Source organism: Centroberyx gerrardi, chromosome 13, assembly GCF_048128805.1.
Source record: "Centroberyx gerrardi isolate f3 chromosome 13, fCenGer3.hap1.cur.20231027, whole genome shotgun sequence".
Taxonomy (NCBI): Eukaryota; Metazoa; Chordata; class Actinopteri; order Beryciformes; family Berycidae; genus Centroberyx; species Centroberyx gerrardi.
Window position 1 is genome coordinate 25,604,109 of NC_136009.1, and position 27,964 is coordinate 25,632,072.

General features: G+C 41.6%; 3 protein-coding genes across 3 annotated transcripts in view; 1 reads left to right on the forward strand and 2 right to left on the reverse strand.

Annotated features, from left to right (window-relative positions):
- LOC139915883 (integrin beta-1-like) overlaps positions 1-13,598 on the reverse strand; it is a 34,413-nt gene extending 20,815 nt beyond the window's left edge. The window contains exons 1-2 of the mRNA XM_071904660.2: positions 13,554-13,598; positions 13,362-13,428 (exon numbers count right to left, since the gene is read on the reverse strand). The gene's annotated coding sequence lies outside the window, so the exon portion shown is untranslated. The remainder of the gene's footprint in view (positions 1-13,361; positions 13,429-13,553) is intronic.
- crema (cAMP responsive element modulator a) overlaps positions 12,626-27,964 on the forward strand; it is a 492,677-nt gene continuing 477,338 nt past the window's right edge. The window contains exon 1 of the mRNA XM_078287567.1: positions 12,626-12,647. The gene's annotated coding sequence lies outside the window, so the exon portion shown is untranslated. The remainder of the gene's footprint in view (positions 12,648-27,964) is intronic.
- LOC139909063 (neuropilin-1a-like) overlaps positions 22,210-27,964 on the reverse strand; it is a 76,732-nt gene continuing 70,977 nt past the window's right edge. Inside the window, exons 14-18 of the mRNA XM_078287638.1 lie at positions 27,627-27,764; positions 25,354-25,652; positions 24,185-24,281; positions 23,320-23,364; positions 22,210-22,484 (exon numbers count right to left, since the gene is read on the reverse strand). Of these exons, the coding sequence (XP_078143764.1) occupies positions 22,210-22,484; positions 23,320-23,364; positions 24,185-24,281; positions 25,354-25,652; positions 27,627-27,764 (854 nt within the window). The remainder of the gene's footprint in view (positions 22,485-23,319; positions 23,365-24,184; positions 24,282-25,353; positions 25,653-27,626; positions 27,765-27,964) is intronic.

The following is a 27,964-nucleotide window of genomic DNA, read 5'->3' on the forward strand; positions in this document are numbered from 1 at the left end:
CAGAGAGGAGGAGCCATCCATTTAGCCTATTCCAAATATGGAGGAATTATTAGGCCATGTTCAGCTGGCGTCAGCCGGCAGTCCCTCTATACTACCACAAACCACGATGCTACATTACTTTCTGACTGGGGTTGGAAACTTGCACGCCATCACAGGCCTTAAGGTACATAGCATCTCTACAGGGCATCTTCAGATAACAGGGGCATCTGAGTCTAACAGCACAGCAGACAATGATTGGAACAGAACAGTAGTAGTAGTTAAAATACAAAGATGGCCAACATTTCAAGCAGCCGACAGTAAGGAATGCAAAGCAGAGAGGGGAGGGAGAGAAGTAGTTGTGGCTTTTTTAAGCCGTCCTATGATGCCTCCCTACCACACTCAGCTGCCAAGCATTTATCACTCATGGACGACGTCAAAAACAGAACTAAATAAGGAGTAAAGACTGGAATCATCAATGTGGCTGAAAATCGTCTATTTCAATACTGTCCAATATTGCAAATTTAGCATGACAACACTTTGGAAACAGTCTTCGCGGTGGGCCAACATTCCTATTAAGCTAGGTCTGTGCAGACAAACCTCCAGCCAAGGCCACAACTCCATAACAGAAAACAGAGAGAAGAGGTAGGTGTGTTCACGTTTGCGTGTGTGTGCGTGTGTGTGTGTGTGTGTTCCCATATTTGGTCAGGTAGTTTCATGCCTCCTCCTCACTCCTTGCCATTCCCCGCAAACCCCAGTGACACACTTCCTCTGACGGCCTGCCCAATCCTCAAAGTTAGGAACTCGGACCAACTCTCCCTCTCTTTGCCACAGTAAGATACACAAAGCAAGTAAGGCAGTGTTGACAGTAGCTAAGTCAACAGCTGAGTGGTGACTCAAAATAGGCATCCCTTGTTGGATATTAAAATGTTTCAGCTATTTTATACTATTTCAAAGCATCAGTGGGATAAAGGGATCATTTTAAGGAAAGGAAAGAGTTGTTTTATGAGTAAATCTATGGTGATCACCAGCGAAACTGGTGATCTCACGTTCCTCTGAAGAAACTCTGTGAGAGAGTTGCACATTTGGCATAAATCTGCCAAGACATGCCGCTGCAGCGCTGCAGGTCAGAGGATACAGGCTTCTAGAAAACAACCACATCCTGTGAAGCGAGGCCTAATGGCCAACTCTAATTTGAGTTCCCCCAAGAGCTTTAGCGATAGTAATCATACTGTCTATGGGGTAGGATGACCTCATGAAAAAAAAAAACCTAAAGGAGCCAAGAAAAAGACAAACAAAAATAGATCTTAAAGTGGTAAGATGAGCAAAAATTCAGGGATGATTTGGAGAATAATGGAGAGGGAAAAACTCTGAAAAACAAAAATTTGACACAAGGCAATAGCTGTAAGAGAAAAAGCTCAAAATGCAAGGGGAAAGTTGTGTCCAAGTTTTATCAAGTGAGACGCTTCATAAAATTCAACCCAACACCAACTGCAAAGACTCTCCACACCATCGAGGCTCCTCCCCAACATTCCTGAAGACCAGCTTTGTTTACGGCTCTGGGGTTTGTCCTGCACAGGGCAGCAAATTGCGGGGAGTTGACAGATCGAGAGGAATTCAGGGTACACCCCCCCACCCCACCCCCCCGACCCCCCCACCCGCCTCCCAACGCCTGGGCGTCATATGAACGCAACGGCATCGGCATGAGGGAGGCACTAGCAATTCTGGTGATCATTTGACACTGAATGTGCAAAATATTAAGTTAAGCTCGTTTTGTGTGTAAAAGCCCAATTGAACAGAATTTTTTTTTAAGCAGTGGGTGCAACTGGGGGCATTTCAGCAGTGAGGGCTGAATGCATGCAGGAAAAACACTGAAATGACCGTTAGAAGGACAGACATCACATAAACATCTCTGCTTCCACCCCGCCACCTTCTCCACAGATAACAGCTGATAGCAGATTGTGGCAGACACAGCACTGACTCTGTGATGAGGTCAAATCCATAACAGAAACTGTGTTAAAACTGTTCCCAGAACTGTGAAACCTGATTTAAAAAAAAAGGCCAATTGGACACTGAACGCTGCAAATTCAGCAGAAAGAGAAAAGTCAAAACAAGCGTCTCGGTCAGTTAGTTTCAATTAACAAAGACGCCTTCTAGTCTGTGTTTAACACATAACACTCATATCAATAGCCCCTTTCACACATGGGAGATGTAACTGCTGGATGAACTTTGCCAGCAAAGGTCTGGGTTCTTCACACGACCAACAACTGCTTCCCCAAAGGGACCAGCAGCTGAAAATAGAGCAAAATTATCCTGTTTCTCAGGGTGTTTTTTAATTTGTTTGTTTAAATTCCCATTAATGCTAAGGGATTTCAGTTTGCTAATTTTTGCCATGGCTAGGAGGCTAGTTAAATATTGTCCTAACCGCATCTTTCACCATCTCTGACATCTGCTAACAAATTTAGGTAATACTTTGGATTAGGAAACACATTAACAAGTAACTATGGGTTTTCTCTCAATAGTTTAATAATTTCCCAATAATGTGATACTGGCACCTTATAAGCCCCAAACTGAGCAAAGCATACCAAGAGCCTGATTCATGTGCAACAACTTCCTTACTGACTGCTATAAGCACTAATTATGAGGCTATTGAGGGAAAACTCATAGTTAATGGGCTATAGGCCTACTTGTAGAATACAATAGTGCAGAATAAGGTGCTAATAAGTAGTTTGTAATAATTAAAAATACACTACTAATATGCATGTTAGTAAGATACTTAATATGTGTTCCCTAATCTGAAGTGTTACCCAGACTTATTTTTATGCCCGCATGCTCAGAAGCGCTCTTATTTCAGCATGGGTCCAGTTTTTGTCAACTAATTCAACACACTAATGCTTAAGCCATTCCTGCTTGATCCATTAATGTTATGGTTTTGTTCTTACACATAAATCCAGAACTTTTACAGAAATCATTCTAGGTGTTGACACGGCACTGTCTGCCATTCACACGAAACCAAAACAGTAAAATGCATCATAAGGCATCATGCGTGAAAATGGCTTCATCGAAATCTGACTAGTCGGTCTTGTAATGTTCTAATTTTGACCTGCAGTGTGAGCCATACAGCTGGAACGGCCTGTTCCACTAAACAGTTGGGAAAAATCAGTAGACTACACATGGGAAACCATGACACAACCTGGCTGGCAGCCAGCGTATGACAGATGGAGGGGGGGATATCAGGTTAAAAAAAAAAAAAAAGCTGTGAATCAGTCATGGGAAACGGCCAGTGAGTTTAAGACGAAACCGATCCCCGCACCACCAAGAGGAACGGCGTTGGCAGACGACCTCAGAAGTGTTATATGATGAAAACTGACAACTGCTCAGATGACAAAGATGTTTTAAAGTCTGATTCGTTGTGTGAAAGTCTGTCACACAAAATCCCACTCACTTTTCTCTTACAAAGTCTGTCTCTGTAACGCCACTCGCCCTCGTTTTTGAACTGCGTCTCTATCTCTCTCTCTCTCTACCTATGACTAAATTTCCATCCCCCCCCTTCCGTCTGACTCGCTCGCTCTTTTGTGTCTCTCGCCCCCTCCCTCATTCTAACAAATTTCCTGTCAAGCAGAAGCTATGGGGCTATGAGTTAGTCAAGATGACAGACTGGTGAGCCTAATATTTAGAGTAGCGGGAATAAACTCTGTGCCGAACCATGACTTTGTATGGTCAGGTTGGAAACGACAGACGGCACACGCTTTGCATCTGTGGCTCTTAATGTCAATGCAACAATCTTTCATTTACACTACTACCATCCATTATAACGGCTCAGCAGACGCTTGTAGCATTTTAATAATAATAGCCACAGCTGCTTACCCTTTTTCCAATATGAGAACATTAACTAGAAGAAGACAGCGGCGTTGCCAGGTATCTCCCAAAGGTGAATGTGCGGAATGGTGCGAATGTTCAGCCAACTTTGCATGGATAAATTAGTTTTAAAGCTGCAGTAGCAAATTTTTTTTTAATGTAAAAATACACCCATCTTACCAGCCTAAATCACAAAGCAGGGCTGCAACAGAGCGTCCCATCTCCACTAATTGAGACCATAGATTCACCTCATTTCCCCCAAATTAAATTCTGGTGTCCGGTAGGGCTGGATGATAATTCAATATTATCGTTTATCGTCTTTCAGTGGAATCACATCATGATGATATGAAGATATTTTAATATCGTGACACACATTTCTGCTGTCTAAATTGATGATGACAAGCAAATTTTACTTAAAAACTCTGATAAAATGAGGTATGGTAGGAATATTATTTGAAAATTTCAGTTTTGTTTGACATCACACCTAACATTACCATTCGGTTCGTGATTTTGCATACATGAACCATATCGTGATATATATTGATATCGATAAAAATCCTTATGATTATCATGATATTGATTTCAACCATATCGTCCAGCCCTAGTGTCTGGTATGGTCACTGGTGAGAAATCTTCTCCACACAGAAAGTGACAAATCAAAACTTAAGAGCGAAATGCAAAGTGTCTCCTAAACAGCAGTACGTTTTTTTTTTGTTTTTTTTTCATCGTCTCTCCTTTTCGTATAAAGCGGCTGTTGAGTATTTTGGATACGGACACACTACCTCCTTACTAAAAATCAATTTCATAGCAAAGCTTTCAGCAGGGACAATTCACAGGCCCAGACAAATGTTTTATCAGGAATTTCTTCCAACAGCTGCTGGGGGAAGAACCGACTGTAACTCAATCCTGCAGCGCTCCTTGTTACGGTCCGCTGCCTGCCATCAGCTTCAGACAGGTCAGAGGCGTTTGATTCAATCTGCAGTCTGAAAGCACGCCTCGGGGACCAGTGGCACGCTCTCTGTGATGTAAATTCACCCACGCATTCCTCTGCTCACACATCTAGCTGCCCTGCAGAGAATTGACTCCCTGTGTGACGTCTCCGCCTACAAAAAATCCACATGAGAGTGACATTGTTTTGGTCACGTTTCTGCGGTGTGGGAGAGGCAGAGCTGAGAGAACAGTCGAGCATGGTGTCCAACGAATCATTCGGGAATGGATGTTGTTGTCTGAGAGAATGAAATGTTGAGGAAAACTGAATTATGGTGAATGTGTGGTGTCTTAGGTCAGTGATTCTCAACCGTTTTCATATCAAGGACCCCTAATTTAATCCACATAAGGGCCACAGACCCCAATTTGAATGAGATTTTGTCTCTCAGACCCAAATCTGAAAATATTTGTATTGTTACCAGTTACCAGTGAAACTATGATCAAAATAATCATTCTTCTACATTCTCTAATTGTGTTAATGAAATAATGGGGAGGTTTAACAATACATCAATTTGCTGGGGACCCCCTACAATGCCCTCAAGGACCCCTGGTGGTCTATCTATCTATCTATCTATCTATCTATCTATCTATCTATCTATCTATCTGATGGACCTTCTTCAAAAATTTGAGACTGGCATCTACACGTGTTCTGAAATGCCTTGTACAGTCTTATTTGCAAGCCGAATACTTTTATTTGCATGTGATCAAGATTTCAACAATTACGACCAATCACCAGCCTCTCCTACAAGCAAGTTCTCGAGCAGCCAGAGGTTGAAGTAAATAAACCGACCTCTAGCAGTTCCAGACAGCATGAGTAAGCCTATTACCTGGCAATCTGCTTGAAACAATCATGACTCGTCGTCTCAGCCACCAACAATGTCTGCTAGGCTGCTGGTTTCCAAATTGGGGTCTAGGAACCTCCAAGGTCCTTCAGGGGGTTTCCAATGGGTCCCATGAAAATGAGGAATACTTACAATTCACTATTATTTAATTCAGAAACAATTACACACAATTAGAGAATGTGCAAGAAGAATGACTATCCCCTCTGTTCTCATCCCACCTACAGTATAGTCAGTTTGAAATTCTGTACTAACCCAGGTCTACCAACAAAATGTTTCTCAGATGAGAGCCCCTTGAACAAAATCTTCACAAATGGTGGTCCTTGGCCTTATGTGCATCTATTCAAGGACCTTTGAGACCAACTGTGCAAAGCTGTGTTAGAAGAAACGGCTGATTGTTGCATCTAAAACTGCTGGGATTTTCCCTTATGGCGGTGGCTTCAGTGACACTCAAAAACAGGAGTTGAACATGAGGGCACTGACTCAGTCTGTGCAGACATGTGTCACGTCTAGCCCCTTTATTAGAAACTTCCTCTGTTCAATGACAGTGCCTTATTGATTGTTATTAACTAGGAGAACCCACTAAGCAAAGTCTGGGGAAAAGAAAGACTTCCTCTGTAGAGATAGGTTAACTCATTGTAGACAAGTATACAATTATCAACTAAATCAAATATAACCACAACAAATTGTCCTTAGTTGGGGATAGCCAGGGTCAAAATCTTATCAAGTGGTAGTCCATGGGATAATATGCATCTATATGGGGGTCTTTTCAGTGAAGATGTTGGGGAACCCTTGCATTAACTGATCAATAGTCAATACTCAACATGTTTACAGGCTCTGCAGATTATCTGTGTCTTCTTAACCCCTCTATGACCTGCTGCTGCTACCCATAAGGCTTTGAACAGACAAGCCTAATGTTTGCTAAAGGTGGAGCAGAGCACATCTGTGGATGTTTAGTAGGCTAATGCTTAACAAAGTCCTGGTTTAGACTATGGAAGACCACACTCCAACAAATAATAATGTTCCACCTAATGTTTATGGTATAGTAGTGTTGTTGTGATAGCAAAGTTTGGACTTTGGTACCAACACCAGGCCTGGTATCTGAGTTTTGATTCTAAAATGATACCATATGGCAAAAATTAAAACATCAAAACTAAAACAATAATCAAAAATGACATGAAATCTAACACTTAAAGTTGTTTAATATGCAACAACTGTACATGTTAACTTTGTTTTACCCCCTCAAATCCTTTGATGAGGACAGACACTACAAAAAAGCGTTTCCTGTGGGAAATACTTTGCTGATGCACAACTTCCCCTGCTCTTGAATGCTGGTAGCAAAATGGCACGCTTGTACAAATGCAGGAGGTGATCATCAGAAGTTGTCTGGATGATCTGAATGATTTTCAGTTAAAGTGGCAGACAAACATCACCAGTGTGTAAACAAACACATTTTTACAAGTATTTACATTCCTGAGTGTGACTTTTATGCAAGCTGGTGATGGTAAACAAACAAAATGGAGTATCAGTTCTGGAAAAACTCTAGGATAGTACCGTTTTTTTTTTAAATCAGTACCAGTACTCTGCATAAAACTTAAGTACAGAAACACAAACAAGTCCTTGCATACCTAAGCTGCCTCTTAGTGCATGCATCAGAAAACTTAAGGTTGAAAACGACCACCATGCGTTGATCGCACAAGGAACCACAACTGCATTTGGTTTCTCTATGGCTCTCCATTTCATGTGAACGGCGGTTAACCACATCATCGACCACGCTGGGTGACGCAATTCCTTTTTCCCATGAAAGAGAGAAGTGCACACTGGTCAACTCCAACTTATGAATCTATACATGTGAAGGAGGTCATTGGTGAAAAAGCACCCATGCTCAGTCAGCTTTCCTTTGATTAATTTAATTAAGGTTAGTGGATAAATAATACTAACACAGCAGGTGTCGTTTTGTACCTTCTGCTCATGCTGCGTCTGCAAGCTTGTTTCTTTAGAGTGAAATCATGAAGAGTCTGTCAAGGAAGAGTCAAGTCTGTCGCTATTGGTTGCTTGTTATATCGCCGATGTAAGAATCCAGCTCATTCTACTGTGTCAGTCAATGCAAGTCGCCCTGGATTAAAGCATCAGCTAATGGCTAAAACTGGTCGCATCATATGACATGGTTTCTCATTAAATTATACTTATTTGTGGCAGGAGGTCCGCCACAATATCAAACAAGCTCACCACAAACCACACTCCCTAAACTGAAACAATAGCATATTATCAAAACTTCCTGTGCTGCGTGCCAAGTGTTTTCTACCGCTCACTGTAGGTCTACATCTTACCCATCCACGCCCGCCACCGCTACATGTAACTTAACACCGCTATCATACTCAATCCCAAATCTGTAATTTATTTATAATGCTGCAGACTGTGAAGAACTCATTGACCTACACAAGGACTGGAACCACTAATCCTGACTGTGTTGGTGCCTCCATCTATACAGGACCACATCTACATTCTGCACATAATGTCTGTATATTTTGCTGCATTTATGTTATGATACACAAACTCACTGAGGCAAATTCCTTGTACATGTATGGTACATGTGTCTGCTGATAAAACAGACTGTTTCAGGGCTGATTAAGACCCAAAACCCAATTGTGCCCAACATGACCCAATCACAGAATGTGGTTACACCTGGCAACATACAATTTCTGAGATGCGATTCTAAAGATTTCATGAGATCAGATCACTGTGCATCCACACATGGCCTGAAAAAGGCTTTCATGGCTGTACTGCTTTAAATCTGCGTCTGCTTTACTTTTTCCTGTCACCTTCTCCATCTCTTTACATTGCTTGTACGCACATTGTGTCTGGATTGTGTCCAGACTACACCGAATTCAGATCACAATGTGAGCCCGACCTCTTTCATATCTGGTTTTGAAGATCTGAAAGCAATGTGAGTAGAATCCAAATTTTTGTGCATGCAGACCAGTCACATAATGCATCCACGCGTGACTGGATGATAAAACACTGAAACGGCAAGTGTAACTGTAGCCAAAGAGCCTCCATGAGAAACATGTATTCAAGAAGTATTTGTATTCAAAACAAGTTAGCAGCAGACACAGTATATAAGCAAAGCAAAACGTCTCACTTCCAACTACTTCTGTCTTCACTGAAAACAACAGTCTAGCAGACTAGACTGCCTCTGCTTGTTTGGCTGGGAGTCAATAAGAGAGTCTCACATTCAGACCAAATCTTTCTTTTCTGGGAGAGGTTTATTTGAATTAGGCAAAAGTGCGTAATGTTTAAAGTCTTGGTAAGCTACGGATAGCAACGTGAGATCCAGATGTGTCTTTAAATTAGTAAAAACAACTTTTTCTAGCAAGTGCACATGCATAGTATGGTGAAATGTGATATCAATCATGAATATACTTCATTAGTTATTGTATAATAGGCTAATTATTATAAATATTACAATATACAGTAAATATGGCTATTATTCATCAATATTGTAATTTTAGATAGTGGAAGATTATTTTTATCTTCCCTCCTTCTGCAGTATCTTTGTTAGCATTGTTTACGTTAGGTGGGTCATCTGGTAGTCCATAAAATGAGATGGGTGCCCATCCCCCCACCTCTCTCTGCCACCCGGCCAGCCAGCCGGCCCCCACCTGCTGCTGAAAGTCACAGTCCACTCTCTGTCCATTAGCTCTCTTAGCAGCTCAGCAGGACGCCACATCCATTTCCTTAATTAACCTACACCCGGCCCGGCCTGCCCTCTGTTTTCCTTAACGGGCTGTGGCTGGATCAGGAAGAACACCTCGCTTTTTAACTGTAAATGCAGCGTGTTCAAAAGGAAACCCAACCTAAACACAGGAATGCCTTCTTTATCCAGCGAACCTCTGCCATGAGGGTTGATGTGATACTGAGCTTAAGTCCTGTCCAACAAGACCCTGTTTAGCAGGTGAAGTCTGCCTCTGTCTATGGTTTTTACACCAAGGAACACAAAGGAAACAAGTGACTGACTTTACATTTTGCATTTTAGGCAAATCAGGAGTGCCAAAATCAGAACCACAGCGCCCAGACAACATTTCCGCTATCATGCTAGAAGAGAAATAAGAGCTAAGGAGAGAGGCAGAAGGGATTTTTGTGTTATTGTAGATAATTTTGACATGCATATAGACCTAGGCTACAGGTTTTGTGTTGTGCATGTACGTATCCACCAAGTCAATTCCTCATACATGATTCTGATTCTGTTATGGGTTAAATCCTTACTGCTGTACATTTTTTTTCTTTCATTTCTTGACGTTGTAGAACGACTTGTTTGGGGCTCGTCTGTCACATGGGGCCGGTGGAGATCCCAATCTAACAACCCTCCTTCTCAGAGAGATGAGATAACGCATTCCACCTTAACAAGTACCATACTATGTCGCGGAAAAACTATGTAACTGCAATTTGGGTGTTTTTTCCACTTCTCACTCAGAGTTTACACGGTCATTTAGGTGTTGAGTGAGTTTCGTGACCCTCCTGGCCCTGGAAACCTGTTAAGAATTACAGAAGATACCTGGCCATCCTCTCTTCTTGCTTTTAAATCCAGTAACTACAGTACCAGATCACAAGGCTGGTCAGTTAAGGTACTTTGCACATAAATACAGAACTTGGAAAGGCTGCATTTGCAAAGGGCTTTGAAATTAGACTCTCTTGTTCTCCTGGATGTTTTAATGTGTTAATCTCTAACATTTGCCTTGATTAATGTGATTGTTTATTCTTGATTATTAATGTGATTGTTGATTATTATAGTCTCATATAGTCTATCTCTGTTGTTTCGAAAGTTTTTGGTATGTCTGACTGACTTGTCTGTCATTTTCTTTCTTCTTTGCACGTTTTCTCAGACTCAGATCTCGTTTGAAAAAGAGATTTTGATCTCTATGAGACTACCTGATAAAAACAAAAAGATTCAATCAATGAGAAAACATATTTTCTTCATTCCTGGATTTTTTTTTTCTCTTGCAGATATGCGTGTGTTCCAGGTAAGGACCCAACCCCGGCCACACATTGGCACTCCTAAAGATGACCTTGAGGTGAAACGTTAGGCGCCGTCCTGGCTCTGATAAATGTTTGACCAAGTGTAAGAGCTTGCAGTTACACCTTCTCCAGTAGTTCTCCAGTTTTCATGTCTTTGCTGTGAGGACTTCCAGGTATCTGCCTCCAATTCAGGCCTTAATACATGGGAGGGGGCCGGAAGGATATGAACCATGACCCTAGGGCTCGGCTATACTGACAAAATCAAATATCACAATATTTTTGACCCAGTACCTCGATATCGATAATGTGACGATATTTTGGGGATGACTATTGGTGCTTTTCAGAAGATATTTACACAGAAAACCAGCATTAGTAAGCCAATGTGGATATGATGGAGAACAGCTAATTTCACTCAGCTAGAACAGTCAAATAAGTTCAGAAAATTGTATAGGCCTAACGGCAAAAGATAATTGTAACGCAGCCTTTAAGACCAGGAAAAGACAACATTTAAGCTACATCATGATATTACGCTACCCAAAATCCCAGAGGATCCCTAGTCTGATATCATGATATTGATACTATATTGATATGTCGCCCAACTCTACATGACCCCCCCGTCCCTTTAACACCCAACATACCCCTCCACCCTCCACCCCCCACCCCCTCCCACGCTGCTACGCCTGTCATCCATGACTCATATCTGGCCTGCCGGGGGTAAAGGCCCGGTGTTGAGTAAGGGCTGACAGCAGCATGGGGAATGACCACTCATACTGCACCGGACACTCCTAGCCGACCCGGGCGCCATTGTGCTGAAACACCAAAACAATGTAACCAAGGGAAGTGACTCAGTGAGCTTTGTGGGGGGGGGGGCAGGTGGGGGCGAGTGGCTCTAGCAAAACGTCTCCCCTAAAGTCTACAATTACAAAGCCTGGTGTTGCCTATACTGTATGTATCCATGTGATCTGTACATTTTGTCCAAGATCAAAGACACATGCGACTTCACACCTCGATACGGCGCTGTTGCTATGTGATTATGATGTTGTCTATAAGCCAAGACAGGCTAGTAATTACACCGAGCCATTTTAGCCCCCCGTCACTAAATTAGGCCTTGCGGCAAGAGCGTGGCGAGCGCGGATTACTACTTTCACGCAGTTCAACAAACCATTCCGAGCAGCAAGCTTCTTCTTGGATTCATGGGAAGAAAAAAAATCACTCCCTCAGGCTATAAAGTTTTCTTACAGGAAGAGAACGAGGCAGGCAAGACCCATCTTGTCAGGCCTACATACTGCACAGTCAACCGGCCTGAATCAGAGCTGCGGGCAAGGCTGAACAAGAGACTCTGGTTAACCGATCTGGCTTGTTGTAATGCGTCCTGGTCTAACTGTATCCCCAACCACAGTTTATTCAGTCCATAAGGCAGTTTTGACCAGACTGGGGTCAAGCTGTGGTCTGTTTCAGGGTATCCTGTACTGTGATTTTCAACAGGGATGTCACTTAAGTCTTCCTCCATGTGTAGACTCTTTGTTAGAAGAGAAAAATAGTAGAAACAAATGTTAAAAGATTTGCAGAGACTCTGTGCCAAACTTGGAATACGTCCTGGACGGACAACGAGACCCAAACGCTTTAACTGTCACTTCCCAAAGAATACCAGACTGAAAGATGTTCCTCACTTTCCAGGGAGACAAAATGGATCAGACTGGTGGTTTTTAAAATCATTAGTGGCTCATAATTTCAGACAGCCATTTCAGGAATCAGAACGGTTCAGACACCATCCCTGCCCAATTCCTCTGGAAAACACCCAAGTCCTCATTTTCTCATTTGGCGTAAGCTGCTGTGCTCTCCTACATGTCTGTGCGATGTAAAACTTGTCCCCTATTCCTTTATGTAAAAGAACTACAGATCCTGCAATAGCCTATATTAGAAAAGGATGCTATATGAGTGTCACAGCAAAGAAGAAGAAGAAGGTAGTATGTCAACAAAATCATACCACAGAAAATCCTATAGTAACACAATAGGAGATAAAAAATACTGTAAAGTCACTATAAACTCACTGTTGAGTGCCACAAACACAGTTTAAGTCACTATAGGAATATTACAGTAACACTATAAGATAGGAGATCACTATAAACTCACTATTGAGAACCACAGAAAGCGTGGAAGTCCCTTTAAGGAATATTTTAGTGATTTTTCAGTAGGGTTAAAGCTAGCTTTGACACTGAAACACCAAGTAGGCTGTTTTAAAAGCCAATGTATTACATTAGGATGAGGGGAAATAAACAATGTTGAAATGGTTATCCTGATACATTACATACAACCTCACCAGCTTTAACCACCCATACTGCCCTCTTCGGTCATACAAAGCGGCTCTATGGCCTACTTTCTGTACAAAGCCGAAAAGGAGAGTTTTTTAGGGGGGGAAAACACACATTTATGACCTTCAAATACACACACAACACCGCATCTCACAGGCCTTGTTGTTGAAAAACATTACTGGATAGACTCTGTTGAGAAAAACGACTAAACAGACTGTCTTTCGACCGCTATAATCCACACCCAAACTTTCCCCCTGAAGAGATGCATTCCTTCCTTCTCCCCTTTTGTCGTTTACATTGTGCTTCCAGTCGCCCTAAAACATGGCAGACTGGTGAAAACGTCAGTAAATCTGGGTTAAAACAACAAACTCACCTTGTGCTCTCCGGTATTTTGTCCTCTTCCGTGGATTCAGAGCAACATTTGCGCCCACAGAGTATCCTCCTTTAACGAAATAAAAACGATGTTATTGAGACGAAGACTACAACTGTATGAGGGTCCGTTTTTTTTTTTTTAAGCTAATTTCTCAGCAAACCGCACCGCTCCCAACTGTCAAATACGTAACGTTCCGAATTCAAATGAGGGTTATCTTACAAAAAACGCGAACATTTATACATGTAATGCTAAAAAATGAGGTAAGGGGCAAGGAGTCCAGCTCGCCCGAACACGTTACAGTCGCCTCTGGTTAGTCTTTTTTTTTTTTTTTTTTCTCACCCCCCCTCCCTCCTCGCTTCAACAAATAATCTAGACCCGCCCACACAGGAAGTGGTGCGGCACTTGGAGGGCAACGGAACAAACACACCGGAGAGCCGTGAACCCGTCCTCAACCCCGCGGTGGTGAATTGACCCCATTCACACTTCAGATACACGCACACACACGCACACGCACACGTGCATACACACATATATGAAAAATCAAACTTAACAGATTTGCACAATATAGGTAAAGAAAATACACTGAAAATCCTATAATAATAGTAAAACTATAGAAGATAAAGAAATACCATAAAGTACTATATACTCATTATTGAGCACTGTAAGAACATTCCCTATAAGTCCATATACAAATATTATAGGAATATTATAGTGATGCCATAGGAGAAAAAAATAGGCTACCACAAAGTGTGATATGGTTACTTTAAACTCACTATTGATTACCAAAGTCAGATTGATTAAGTCCCTACAGAAATTTTATAGGGATATTGTTTTTGTTAGGGCAGACACACAGACACGCACGTGCGCGCACACACACACACATACACACACACACACACACCATTCAGTCTAAGGGTTCAAATATTGATTATAGACCTTTTTGGTAAAACAGTGTTCATATTGTCCATATCCTCTGTGTATGTGATGAACACTAAAATGAAAACAGGTCTCTACTACAATTGCGTAGGCCAAAAATATTAAATTCTAAGGGAGACTTGACAGTAAAGTCCCTTACTGTGAATAGACCACAGTGGATGATGCATACAAACCACTTCTGGAGGACTTCCAGCCTTACTGAGAACTATGAGCAAGAATGATTCATTGAGATAAGGAACAAGCACCAGACAAATGCCAAGCCCAGGAAGTTTGATACTGATGAGTTGCTTATAGCTTACTGCTTTAAATCACTTTCCTTCACACAATCTTGAATCTAATGAAATGTGGCCTTAAGATATTAATCTGTTTCAATAAAACAGTAAAAGTGGTTCAGAGGCGTCTGTTTTAATCAGACAGGAAGCTTCCCTTTGTTAGTTTACTGAGATTTGTTTGTTCATTTAAACTAAAGCAACTATTTTACAGTTGTAGCTGGCTTAAAGGAATTGTTTTAAAAGTTTTTGGGAGCCTGGCCCGTTGCTCAACCTGTTAAGTGATGAGAACATAAACACCAAAATTATCCAAATGTCCCTGTAGATCATTGGATCTGGTGCTCCATGCTAACACTTTAGAGTACACTATGTTGAGTGAAAGTAAGTAGCCTAACTAGAATTATCTAAAGTAACAAGACTGGCCTGTTGGTTATAAAAAGGTGTTAGGTGTTTTTTTATATAGACTCATAAATTCATAATTAAAAAAATGAATTATTATGAACTCAATATTGATGTAGCAAGGTTTACTTCTGGAACTAGTTCAGGTAAGCAATCACGTATTAATCCGCTGCATAGTGACTTTTAGCTTCTCCCTCTTCATATGGACACAGGAAAAGTTGTCTCTGGTAGTTTTAACATAATGTTATTTTAGCAAGCAATAAATTACAATGATAAAAAAAATCACTAAAAATGAGAAAATGTGCAGGTGAGATTAAAAAAACAAGGGGTTTATAAAAATGTCTCTCCTCAAAACAAACAATTTGCTGAAAAATTGACAAAGACAAGATGACAAGCAGAGACAACTGAACCGGATAACAGAATCTAAAAGTCAACATAACACAACATGTAGAACAGTAGAACAACATGAACATGCATAAAATGACATGGGAAATAGTCTAAATTTAAAAAGCCCTGATCCAACAACATTAATTGAAACACATATTGACTCACTACACTGTTATTATTACATGTTTGTTGTCCCAAACTAGACACATGTGTTGAAAATGACACTTCCTTATTTAAGAGTGAACCAGCGAGGGAACTAAGACTGACGTCCAGCTTCCCAAATTTAGCCTCTATAGTCACTATATAAGGTCTAACTGTATGGTGACTGTATGCAGCAGCTGTGTCAGCTGATGCCCCCATCTGGCCGAATAGCATATGATGAAGTCATCCTCTCCATTTTACTGGTTTACATCACCACACACTCATCCCACCACATACCGTTTTTAATCCATGCAGGGAGGGTTTGCTGAGCACGCATGCTGCTTTTCAGCAACGCCCTGCTTCACATTCATACAGTTATACACATTCTCACCTGGGAGGATAACCACACCCGCCCAGGATAACCACAGTCTTCTACTATTGGTCACAGAACAGTTTCACTGGAGCATTTTAAGAATTAAGTGCCTTGCTTAAGGGCACCTTGGTGGGAACTGTTGAGGCAGGGGAGAGTGTCACTTACTCACTTTCCCCTTTAAGATTTTCCCAATCAGGGGCGAGTTACATAAAGATAGACCTATAGGCCATACTAGTCTTAGACTTAAATGTGACCATAAGTCAAACTTGCTATAGACACTTATACTTACCTGTTCCTACTACTTCTTTATTGTTGTAGATCTCTAATGGCTTGTTTCTGTCTCTAAAGACTCTCTCTCTTCTTCAGGCTCTTTCCAAAAAACAAAGATTTGCTGTCTTGTATGAAATAGCTTCAGTATTTAAACTTCCCACTCTGACATTTAGGCCGACTCGTTGCCATAACAACAAAATTCTTAACTCAAGCTTAGCTAGGGGGGTGGCTAACTTTCCGACCTCAAAATATGTCTGTCGTAACAGACCATGTCCTTGTCTTTACTGGAGAGATTAAACATGTTGGAAGTTATTTTTCAGTTCATCAGTCACTTTCACTCCTTCCTTCCACCGTCTGCTGCCAGCATCTCTGAAAGCTTTAGCTCTGTCTGCCCTGGAAGAACAGAAGAACAGCGCCCTCTTCCTGTTTTGTGCCATAAAGCAATCCAGCAGATTCCCTGCAAAATCCAATCTGGTGGCTCACAATGTAAATGCAGAGTAGAGGCTGTCAATCTTCTTGGTGATGGTACCATATTAATACTAATGTCTTAAAATTAACGTGCTAATGATTTATTAATGCTAAAATCTTATACTAAGCACCTTTAATAAGATAGGGATAGCTGGACTATTCCCAGTCCTCATTAGTACTCACTAGAAAAGATAATAGGCTACTTAATTATTGATGCTTATGATGAATTAATTAACTGACCAGCTGTCAAGTGTTGTGTGCTTTTAAAATCAAATATTCTGCTTTATGCTGCAGTAACCAGTGTACCTGCCAACGCCAGAGAAAGACTTCAGAAATCAAGTTGATGAGCATTTTTAAGAGCGCGTGTTTTGTTAATAAAAACGATATTGCTTCCATGTACAGCTCCTTAGCCCATTCAGTTCATGGATTTACAGGTTTTTCCAGATGTTTTCTAGACGAATAAACGATCAGCAAATAACATTCATTCAATTTCGTTCATGTTCATTTGGGAAAATTGTGCAGCCTGCAATACACGAGTCAATATTTGAGAACTACAGCTAATTCTTGCCTCATAACTATTTTATGAGTAAAGGTTTTAATATGAGTCATAACTTTAACAGCCACCTGTAATGTGCTCTATTTTCATGCCAGCTGCCATTTTGGAGGAGCAGATGTTAATATTTTCAAATGGTGTATCTGGTTTTGCAATGAAACTCAGATATACTAGGGGGTAAAAAACCTCCGCCATGTCTCACTACCATGAAGACAAATTAGCCCTGAATAAAGAGACATGGGCCAAATATCAAATCCAAGAATTCCAAGTCAAAAGTTGTGTCCTTGCGGAGAACGATCTTCCCAGGTTTGTCTTGGAGACGGTGAACTTCCCACAGCTCTGTTTGGACATGATGTGTCGTTCTCGCAATGAATCTTGTTAGCTTCGCGTTCGTTCTCGACGGCCAAATCACCGTCCGATGCATCCTCGTTCGGCAAGTACACTTCCTGGATCTTCACCTGTTCTCTGTCCTCGGCGTTCTTTTATTTTGCGGTCATGCTCCTGCCATCAAATGTATGGAGGACACAAGAACGCAAATTAAGGAAAAGCCCTTATGTCGCCAACTATGCTGACAGTGTGCAGACGGCAGCAGTAATAATGTTAAAGAGAGGGACAACCATGATGATTGGCACAAACACTGGTATTATCCTTTAAGTTTCATGCACCTATAGGCGTGACTGCTGCGTTTCTACCAAGTACAGTTTTGCGTTAAATCATGTGTGCTGCATTCTCAAAAACACAACAAATATTTCTACTTTTCTTACATCAGTGAGTATTCCCATTAGCTTTATCTCTGTCATGTGGAACATCTTTTTACCCTTCACACTGACATGGTGGCTGTTGTGTCACTGCGGTCATGAAAAAGGTGGCAAGATTGTTAACCTGTTTCACTTTGAAAAGCGGTTGGGGTTTTGACAGTTGTGACAGTAAAAGAGCTCAGCCACAGACAGTGAAACCAGCAGGGTATGGGAAAGTGGCACAGCATGCATGATGGGCAGGAAACCTCACCAGAACCCTAACCACACGGCTTCATCTCACATGATATATATATCTGCCTCGAAAGATTGCTTACCAGACCTGAATATTGCATTTTAATAGTTGTAAACGTGCTCAAAGCAGAGGTGGTTTTAGGGGAAAAGTTAGGAAAATGCATTGAGTTTGTGTCTCTGGTTAGGGTTAGAAAATAAAAATAGTAGAAACAATACCGCCACCTGGTGTTCAAAGGGTGTTATGGCGTGTTGTGGTTGCTTGAAATGCAGATTACTTTACACACACATACACACACTCTCTTTCTCTCTCTCTCTCTCTCACACACACACATACACACTTAATAGGAACGTCAATCCACCATTAAGACTGTTTCTGAGGTTTTGTCTTGTCGGCATTAGACAATGCTGCCACAGATAATATTTAGCCAGACTGATGACGATCATTTCCTACAAACCATTCTCTCTGAGGCGGAGAAAACCAGTGGAACGAGTCTTAATTAAAACATTTATTTGATCCAATTCTTTGGAATGTAGTAGTCAATGATCAGAGTCTGAGACAACAGAGACGGATGAGTCTGGGTGCTGACCAGAAAGTTAAAGTACAAACAATACTTTTAGTCACTTAAGGCCTCACTGCTTTTCCATGTTTTTTTTTAGTTTTTTTTTTTTTACTTCCTTCTTTCCTTTCTTGTTTTTTTTTCTAGATCTGAGACAGCAAAATTACAGAAGCAGTACTGAAAATAAAACATTTTTTTCGTCATAGAAAGAAAAAACAAAAACAATGGCACGTACATCAGTGACAGTACAAAAACACAAGGTGATATTATACCAAGTAAATAAAATTGTTACGTTTCAAAGAGACGCGTATAAGCTTTTTCGAGAATGAAAAACATCTCCGTAAATTGTACATTTCAGAATTATACCATGTCATCTGAAACCATGTTAAAAAAAAGAATCAACAATAACACTGTCTTCTCCTTCTTTCTTTCTCTCTTTTCATAAATCAACATCATAAACACATAGATTTTTTTAAATATATCAGTGCAACATTGTTTTCACCTCTAGTGCTGCAGCATCCTTTCTTGTTTAAAGGGGCAGGAGAACTAATAATGTCTGGGAAACACATTACTGTCTGCCTCTATCCCTTTAAAGTCAGACTGAACCCACAGTTTGATGACCCATATTCTTGACATTTGCTGTAAACAAACATGCGTTTTATATTTTACTGACAAAACAAAGCAGAGTGAGCCAGCGGGGGGGTTTAAGAACCAATGACAAGCGTCCCATTTATTTATAGCAATGGAAGTCAGAGGACTTTAATTTGATTGGAGGTGTTCACTCAGTCGGTGAGTCAGACAGCAATCTGATTGGCTACTAACTTTCATTGCTGAGGTGAAAGTGAGCAGAGGTGGCATCAAATTGAACCAATCCAGGAAGGGAAAACAAAAAAAAACTTTCCCTTAAGAAGGTTTATATCTGAAGAAACAAAATGAATGCTATATCAATCACTGACTTACAGTCTCACTTTACATTTTGAACTCACATGATGCCACATAATGCTACATTAAACCGGACAGAGAGACCTCCCCCACTGCAGTGTAACGGGACACACTGGGACAAACTTTCTTCTCCCAATTTTTGCTGACTGCGGACTTTTTGAATATTTTGCATTTTCATCCAACTTGAAGGGTCAGTAAGGAAGAATTTGACTGCCCCATATCACAAGATGACCATAATATACTGTATCTGTGGGGGGGTTGATACGGTTGGCTAGGTGCTGAGATTTCTGTCTTTCAAAACTTCAATTTAAAGCCTGCAGAGAGGGAGCTACAGGAGTGGGGGGGGGGGGGATATTTCAGCTGCAAAGGCTAAAAAGCCTCAAGCCAAAAAAAGCAAATGACAAAGCAGTTTTGTTATTATTACAGTATTTCACATGATGATATATCACCTCTTCAGTGTACGGTTTCTGTCGGATCTCTGCTCTAATTAGCTAGCTTACTCCTCTCTATTGGGAAAATGTGACTTTATTAGGGTTAGGGTTAGGGTTAGGGTTAGGGTTGTGCCAATTACAGGCGGAGGAGGAGATCAGTTGTATCGATGTTGCTGCAGTTCCTACTGCTCGCCCACAGAGGTCGATAAAGATAACAGATTACTTCATGCCCATTTAAAGGCAATGACACAAGTTTCTCTTCTGATAGTCAACACTGGAAATACATCGATGGAAATTACAAACAGTACTGTCAGGACAAACATTGATTCTTGTATCTGTGCCTTGGTTTTCTTTCAACCAGTCAGCTTCAGAAGCCTTCCCACCCGCCTTCCCAGGACAATATTCCTGCTGGAGACTCCGATGACGAGCAAACAGCAGTCCAGGAACCTGAAGTCGGACACTTGAAGTCTTCCAAACCACCGGCCAAGCCTCGACTTAATGGTTTAACAGTCATATGGTGTGCCGGTCGAAAACTGCCGAGTCACGTCAGCATACAAATGATTTCTGGGAGAGCCAATCCCGACGCTCCGTCCCCAGCATGCTGTCAGTCTCTTGGTTGCACTGAACGCAGTCTTCCGTTTTACCCTGTACAAAAACTCAACGTCCCATGAGGCATTTCTCCGTAATCTCAAAGCCATTAGCACCATCTAAAAACCCTCGTCCTCCCCGGGCAACACTGTAAGAACGGCAACCGGAACCAAAGGAAGAAAACGCTCTCCAGTCCGGAGACACAATGGTTTTTTGTCTCTGTCTGTTTACATTTGTGTTCAAATTAATGTTGAGACAAAATTCCTGTACATTTGTTGAATTTGTTGAATGAAGTGATTCTGATTCGGTCACAGAAAGGATACTGCAGCACTTGTGTCTTTTTCTATAGAAAAGGGCGCTCAAATATATTAAAACCTATGTACAATATGTTGGATGTGTCATGTGCCATGAAGCGGAGGCATTCAGGGTTCCTACACATTTTCCACTTCTAAAGTCCAAGCCAAACTTTTTCCAAACCTTTCCAGACCCTAAATGTTCCTAAAACGTCTTGACTGGATTTTTAACATTTTTGGACAGTGTCATCTAGGGAATATAGATCTGAAGCTGAAGATTGTTCTCCATACCAACAAATATCACAATATGTGAAATGATAGCAGTTGGTCTACATCTAAACTTTCCAGACTTTTTTTTTGCAATTCCAAATATTTTCAAGACCTGGAAAGTGTCAAATTAATTTTCCAGACTTTTCCAGACTTGTGTAGGAACCCCAGACGTAATGCCAGCCGATGCCAACGCGCTGCTTTTGATGAGAAAACAACCAGCAGAAAACAAGGCAACAGAAAAGTTTGAGGAAAAAAAAGGCACTGTCGGAACTAGACACAGGTCAACGGGGCCGGGACACACACACACACACACACACACACGCACACACACACACACAGGCTGAAAGACGCATGCAGTTCATGTATACAGATCAACATGAATGTAATGCACGCACACACACATACACACACCAAATGGCACATACACTCCATATATCCAGATGTATGTGAATGTAACACATACATGTACACACACACACGCACACACACACACACATACACAGGGACGTATCATGGCCAGCTTAAGAGCCAGATATCAGGATAGCAAATCGAAGTTCACACTCTCTGCTCTTTCTGTGAAACAATGACCTCTGAAAAAAAACAAAAAAAAAACGGAAAAAATAACAAAAATTCAAATCTTCTTATCTTTCCGGAAAAGTACACAAACGATAAATACTTTCATCTGAATTGGTCTCAACACCAGCATGTGATTACATGAAATCAACAAAGCACGCCGAAAAAACAAATATAATCCTTAGTTTTTCTTTTTTTCGCTGTACAGATTCTTTATACACAGTGCCCCCTACAGGTCAGTCCCTTCCACTGCAGCTCCTGAGAAAAAAATTACATCGGCTCAATCGTTTTTTTTTTTCCAGCCCGCCCTGCCGTCCCGTCGGTGGCTTCGGCCCCCCGGTTCCTCCCGCTTGATTGGCTGCATTTTAAGTGTCCTCCCGGAGCGTCGGAGCCCCGCCCCGCCTCCCCCTCACGCCTCTGAGTAGTTGCTCTGTCCGTTCATCTTGTCCTTCTTTAGCTTCACGCCGTCCACCAGCTCAAAGTTATAGTTCTCCAGGGCGGATAAGTTCCTGTCCGTCATGCTGCCTTGCGAGCAGGCGCAGTACAGCACCACGCCGCAGATGGCGCCCAGGAAGACGCCCAGGGCCGACATGGCGATGATGGTGATGAGGATGGGGTCCAGCGTCTTCAGCATGTTGCCCGGACCGCCGAGCTCGCTGGTCTCCTGGGGGAAGGAGTCCATGGCTATAAAGAGAGAGAGAGAGAGAGAGAGAGAAGTATGGACACGAGTTATGTTTCCATTCAACTGTCAGGTGACTTTTAAGTGAATGTTTCAAATCTCGTCCCCAAAAAAATGGGAATTAGGGGCGTTTCTGTCAGCTGGGTTAAAACGAATAAACAGAGAACAGAGAACAGAGAATGTAGAAAGGAGAGAGTACTTCAAGAATTTATTAGTATTGGGCAAGTTGTCATGCTATATCATTATTTACTCGACAAATGCATTTCCATCACTTTTTTATCACATAATTTCTTGATCGACAAAAACCTTTTCTGCCTCAAACCAGCATGAAAACCTGCAATACTGAGGAAATTTGATCAAAATTCTCCATTTCCATTCGGCCTTTCTAATTGGATTTCGAATTTGAACAGACAGACAAGATCTCATGTTGAAAATTGGGTCACAGAAAACTAACAAAACAGCAATCCTTTGAGTCTTATACTGGTATTAACTGTATGTGTTTTATTCTCATCCAAAGGACTAAGGCCTAAAGATAAGAGTTCAGGAAGGGTCAATAACCAATTCTGGCCATTCTGGGCATCCAAAATCATGATCACTCACTTCTTTCATTCATTTAACACAAATACAATGTTGACCAAGGTAATTTGTCCACTCTCACTATGCAGAAATGGAGAAAACACCTGAATGCCAGCGGACACCCAGCTCATGTTGGAGGTCAAATGCACCTGAACTCCTGTGGAGCTGTGTGCACTAAAAAAAGAATACATTCTACCAAAATGAAATATCGCTTCAGGGAGGGAAATATCATAACAACAAAATGATAATCTGCGAGGTACGTACGTAAGATGAAGATCTCAGTCGGCGGAGATGTAGGAGCTTCTGGATCTAGAGGAAAGAAAACCAATCCTCGTTAGATTGAGGCACAGCGATCGCATTTTACCAGAGGTGTGACCAAGTCAACTTTGCTCGAGTCCCAAGTCAGTCTCAAGTCTTGAGGCACAAGTCTCAAGTCAAGTCCTGAGTCTAAATGTAGAACACCAAGCCAAGTCAGAACAAATCAAGAGTCCAGTATCAATTTAATATCTTAAAGAAAACTAAATATCTAGGACTTTTCAATGCAATATGGTTTTAATAGGATAAAAACTTGGTAAGAGCATCATGAGTTTGATTTCTATAATCAGTTTCAACTTCAATAAATTCAATCATTCCATACAAATTCAGAAAACAGAATTTAAATTCAGTCGTCTGCTGGAACAAATCTCATCACTTTCAATCAAAGTCATTTACACAAACACAAGATCTCAAGTCAAGACTTTAGAAACCTTTTCAAGTCATCAGAGTACAAGTCAGAGTCAAGTCCCAAGTCACCAGAACCCAAGTCAAGTCAAGTCTCAAGTCTTAAAATAAAAAAAAAGTCTTAAAATTGTGACTCGAGTCTGACGAGTTCAAGTCATGTGACTCGAGTTCCCACCTCTGCGTCTTACAGTACAGAACGGGCCAGAATAGAATAGAATAGAATACAGTAGAGTATAGTAGAGAAGGGTATACTGCTGATATGAAATCTAAACCCTAGTCTTGACCTTTGACCTTTTAAACACTCAAAAAGTAGTTACTGCTGTTTTGCCTTTGCAGTTCAGTACAGTAGGATGTAGAATAGAATAGAATAGAATAGAATAGAATAGAATAGAATGCTGCCGTCACACACCCTTGCACTCCTCGGCGTTGAGTCCGTCCATGATCTGGATGTTGTCCACAGCTATGTGTCCTGTGCTGCGTCTGTCTGCGACTCCTTCCACCACCACCTGCACAACAACAACAACAACAACAACAACAACAACAACAGTCAGCCTCAGTGAGCCTTGTGCTTTCATTCAGTTTTAGATGCACAGCTGAAGTAAGTCATGACTGCAAAGTGTCGTCCTGGTAGCTATGATGCTGGATGCTTGTTGGTATGTTGTATTTTTTTCAGATACATCCAATCAACCAACCAAATGTGTCTATAATGCATATTTAAAGCTGCAATATGCAACTTTTTGACATTAAAATGGCATTAAATAAATAGGATATATTATAATTATCAGTCTTTATCAGTCTGTGAGCCTGTGTGTTCATGCCAAAATCCCCCCTTTTGCCTGAAATTGGATTTTTAATGATGTTTGGGATATTTTTGGGGTGTATACTATTGTTGTGGGCGTGGCCAGAGGTGAGCTGGCTATCAAGGTGAGGCTAGTGGCCACTGCACAGGAAAGCAACCATAGCAACAACAACAATGTAGGAAAGCAGGAAGAAAATGAAAGAACAGCGAAGCTAAATGTGCAGCAATCAAGACCCGTTCAAGACACGGTCAACAGCTGCATTGTTTTTTTTTGTGTTTTTTTTTAATTATATTGAAGTTTGCCTGTGTTTGCCATCCCAGCTTCAGACTAGACACTGTTTCAGAATAGATAGGCTGTTATGTCTTGCTAAAATCTGCTTTTGTGTGTCTTTTCCTGATGTTTGTCCTATATCATTCTGTTCTGTGGTTGATTGTTGATCGGTTAGATCTAGTTAGGCTCATTCTCTGTACAGTCCTTTGAGACATGCATGTGATAAAGGGCTGTATAAATAAACAAACTTGAACTTGAACTTCAAGATGAGTGACAGGAGTCGGGGTGGGAAACTGTTTAAATGAGGGGGAGGGCGGGACTAAAAATACACTTGGCTGCCTCAGGGAAAGCTTGAATGTCATTTTAAAGATGATCTTTTTATTTATTTGATGCTCCCAGTTGAGAAAGACAGAAAGGATTGGAAGAGAGAGAGGGGGGGGATGACATTCTACAAGGATCCCAGGCCAGATTCAGACCCGGGACACTGCGGTTACATGCTTTACAGTACCTGATAGGAGGCGCCGGAGTGCGGCAGCAGAACCCGTCCCTCTCTCCAGCGGCTCCCCTGGTGGCCGCTGACCGTCCACAGGATCTGCCCCCCCTCCGCCTCCTTCCTCTGCTTGATGTGCAGCGCCCCCGCGTGTTCGCCGAACATGTGGTACCAGAAGGACATGCACAGGTCGGCGTCCGGCGCCGTGATGGGCAGGCTGGCCAGCCGCGCCGCCCGCTCCCCCTCCTCGTCCTCGTCTTCGTCGCCTGCCGTCTCTGTGTCACTCAGCTGCATGTAGATGAAGTTCCCTGGTCCGCCTGCAGGGGGCAGCGCAACACAAGGTAAGAACTGAGTGTGTGTTGTGTTGAGGTGATATAAGGGCTGCTGGCAGTTAGTAAACAGTATTTTCAGACAATTGCAGATATGTTACCTCCATGAAATTCACCTTTTTATGATAGATTCAAAGAAAGAACAGTAATGCAGTTTCTCTGACGCAACGGCTATTGAAAAAACACACACCTAATTATAGTCACTTGGTATTAAAACATCAATGAAATGCTATTATAACAAAGAAAGTATTCGTTGGTTATACACTGAAGTTCATTTTATTCTACTGAATGCTAAATGTATATTTGTACTGTTGTAAGTGTTGCACTGTCTGTCTGTACAGCAGCAGACTGAATGAACTCTCCCTGCTAATCACTGAGTATAAAACAAACACTCTACATTCACTTGGACATTAAATTCAACTCACTTTTTATTGACTTTCAAGTTTTTTTTTGGGGTGAAATCCAAGGACTCAAAACCAGCATGTTTTGGACATGACATTGGTCAGAATCAAGTCTACAAATCATGGTGAAATTATTTCCAAGACTGCTGCTACGTCAACACAAATATCCATCACACGGTTTTCCTCCGGATGTGAAGTGCCGATCCTACGATTGATGAATTTCGGTGCTATATTTTAATACAAAATGAAGTGTTTCATTCATTTTCAAAATCTTTTAAGGCCTTATCAAACTGTCAAGGTTTTTCAAGGATTATGGAAAGCCTGATCAAAGCATTCCTAAGTTCTGTTCTATTGAGTAGAGTGATATCTATAGTCTACTATATATGTATGCAGGTTCCTGTTGTTTTTGCACTATGTGTATCAGTATGTACTGTGTTCAAGAGAAAGTCCTGCACACTGATGATACTGTACTGTAGTCTGATTCCAATTTAAAAGTTCAGGCAATCTTCCTATAAAAGCCCTATTTGGAGGGATTACTTTCGGTGGGACAAAGCAATAATTTTCCTGTCTCAATCTTTCATGTAACCTTTATGGACTGCACATAATCACGTCAGTAAGGATTCTGGACCCTCTTACCTACGGTTATTTTGGTCTTGTAAAAATTAGGAAAAAACGAGCGCGGTCTGAATGACAATCTCTGACTTGTTTACGATTCTGAGAATGTTTATGCCTGCAGAAGTCTGGGCACTCCTCAGTTTTTTGCCTCTGTCCTTGGCTCGGACCGTCTCAAAATTCATTGTCAATGGAGCAGCTCCAGGCTCTACATGAGTATGACACCACAAATCAGGCTGGGTTCAGCGGTTTGTAGCTTTGAGATATAGCTTTCCATGTTCACAAATTTGTTGGATTGTCCCGGACCACAGGAACAAGGTTACGTGTCCAGCGGGAATCTCTCCTCACAGCCTTGGCTTGTTTTTCTGCTTATGTTCCAATGGAAAAGAGGCACTGTTGTGAATTCTCAACAGCGGTTAGGGTTAGGAGTTTATCATGCATTTAACAGGTAGAAGTTAAAACTATTACAACTTCTAGCAAAAGAGCACCGTGCTTCAGATGGGTTTTCAACAGCTGCTTAGCAACAACAAGAGCCACAAAGAGTGCTTCTCAACCTTTTTCATATCGAGGACCCCTAATTTAGTCCACATTAGAGCCATGGACCCCTATTTGATGAGATTTTGTCTCTCGGACCCAAATCTGAGAATATTCTTATTGCTAGATATGATTTTGCCCAGAATTTCAAGACTATCTGTATTGTAGGTAGAGAGATAACAGTGAAACTAGCATCAAAAAGGTCATTCTTCTACATTCTCTAATTGTGTTAACTTCTTGTAAATGATGTAATGCTGAAGTTTAACAATTTGCTGGGGTATCCTCTGGAACCCCCTCAAGGACCCCCAGTGCTCCCCAGGCCCCACGTTGAGAATCACTGCCCTAAAGCTTCTGTTGAGCGGTACTGGTTTAAAGAAAATGAGCCCACTGAACATAAGGGCCAACCGTCTCCTACCTGTGTGGTCCAGCGTTGGTTCTTTGTGGACGGCGGGCGCTCCGTTGGTCTGGATGAGCCACTCGGCCCCCGTCCCGCTGTCTTTGTTCCATCCGCAGAACGACGAGAAGTCAAAGTTACAGGCAAACCACAGGTACTCTGCAGGAAAGACAGGGGCTGGGTCAGTCAATTAGACATTTACATTCATATTTGAGATAGAGCGCAACGGTAGAATAAGATGAACTTCCTTGATGAGGGGTCAAAAACGTAACAAATTGTCACTGTCGGATGAAAATCTCCAAGATGCCTCCGAGTTTTCAAGAACGAAGAAAAGCAGCCTTGTTTTTTAGCTTGACTGC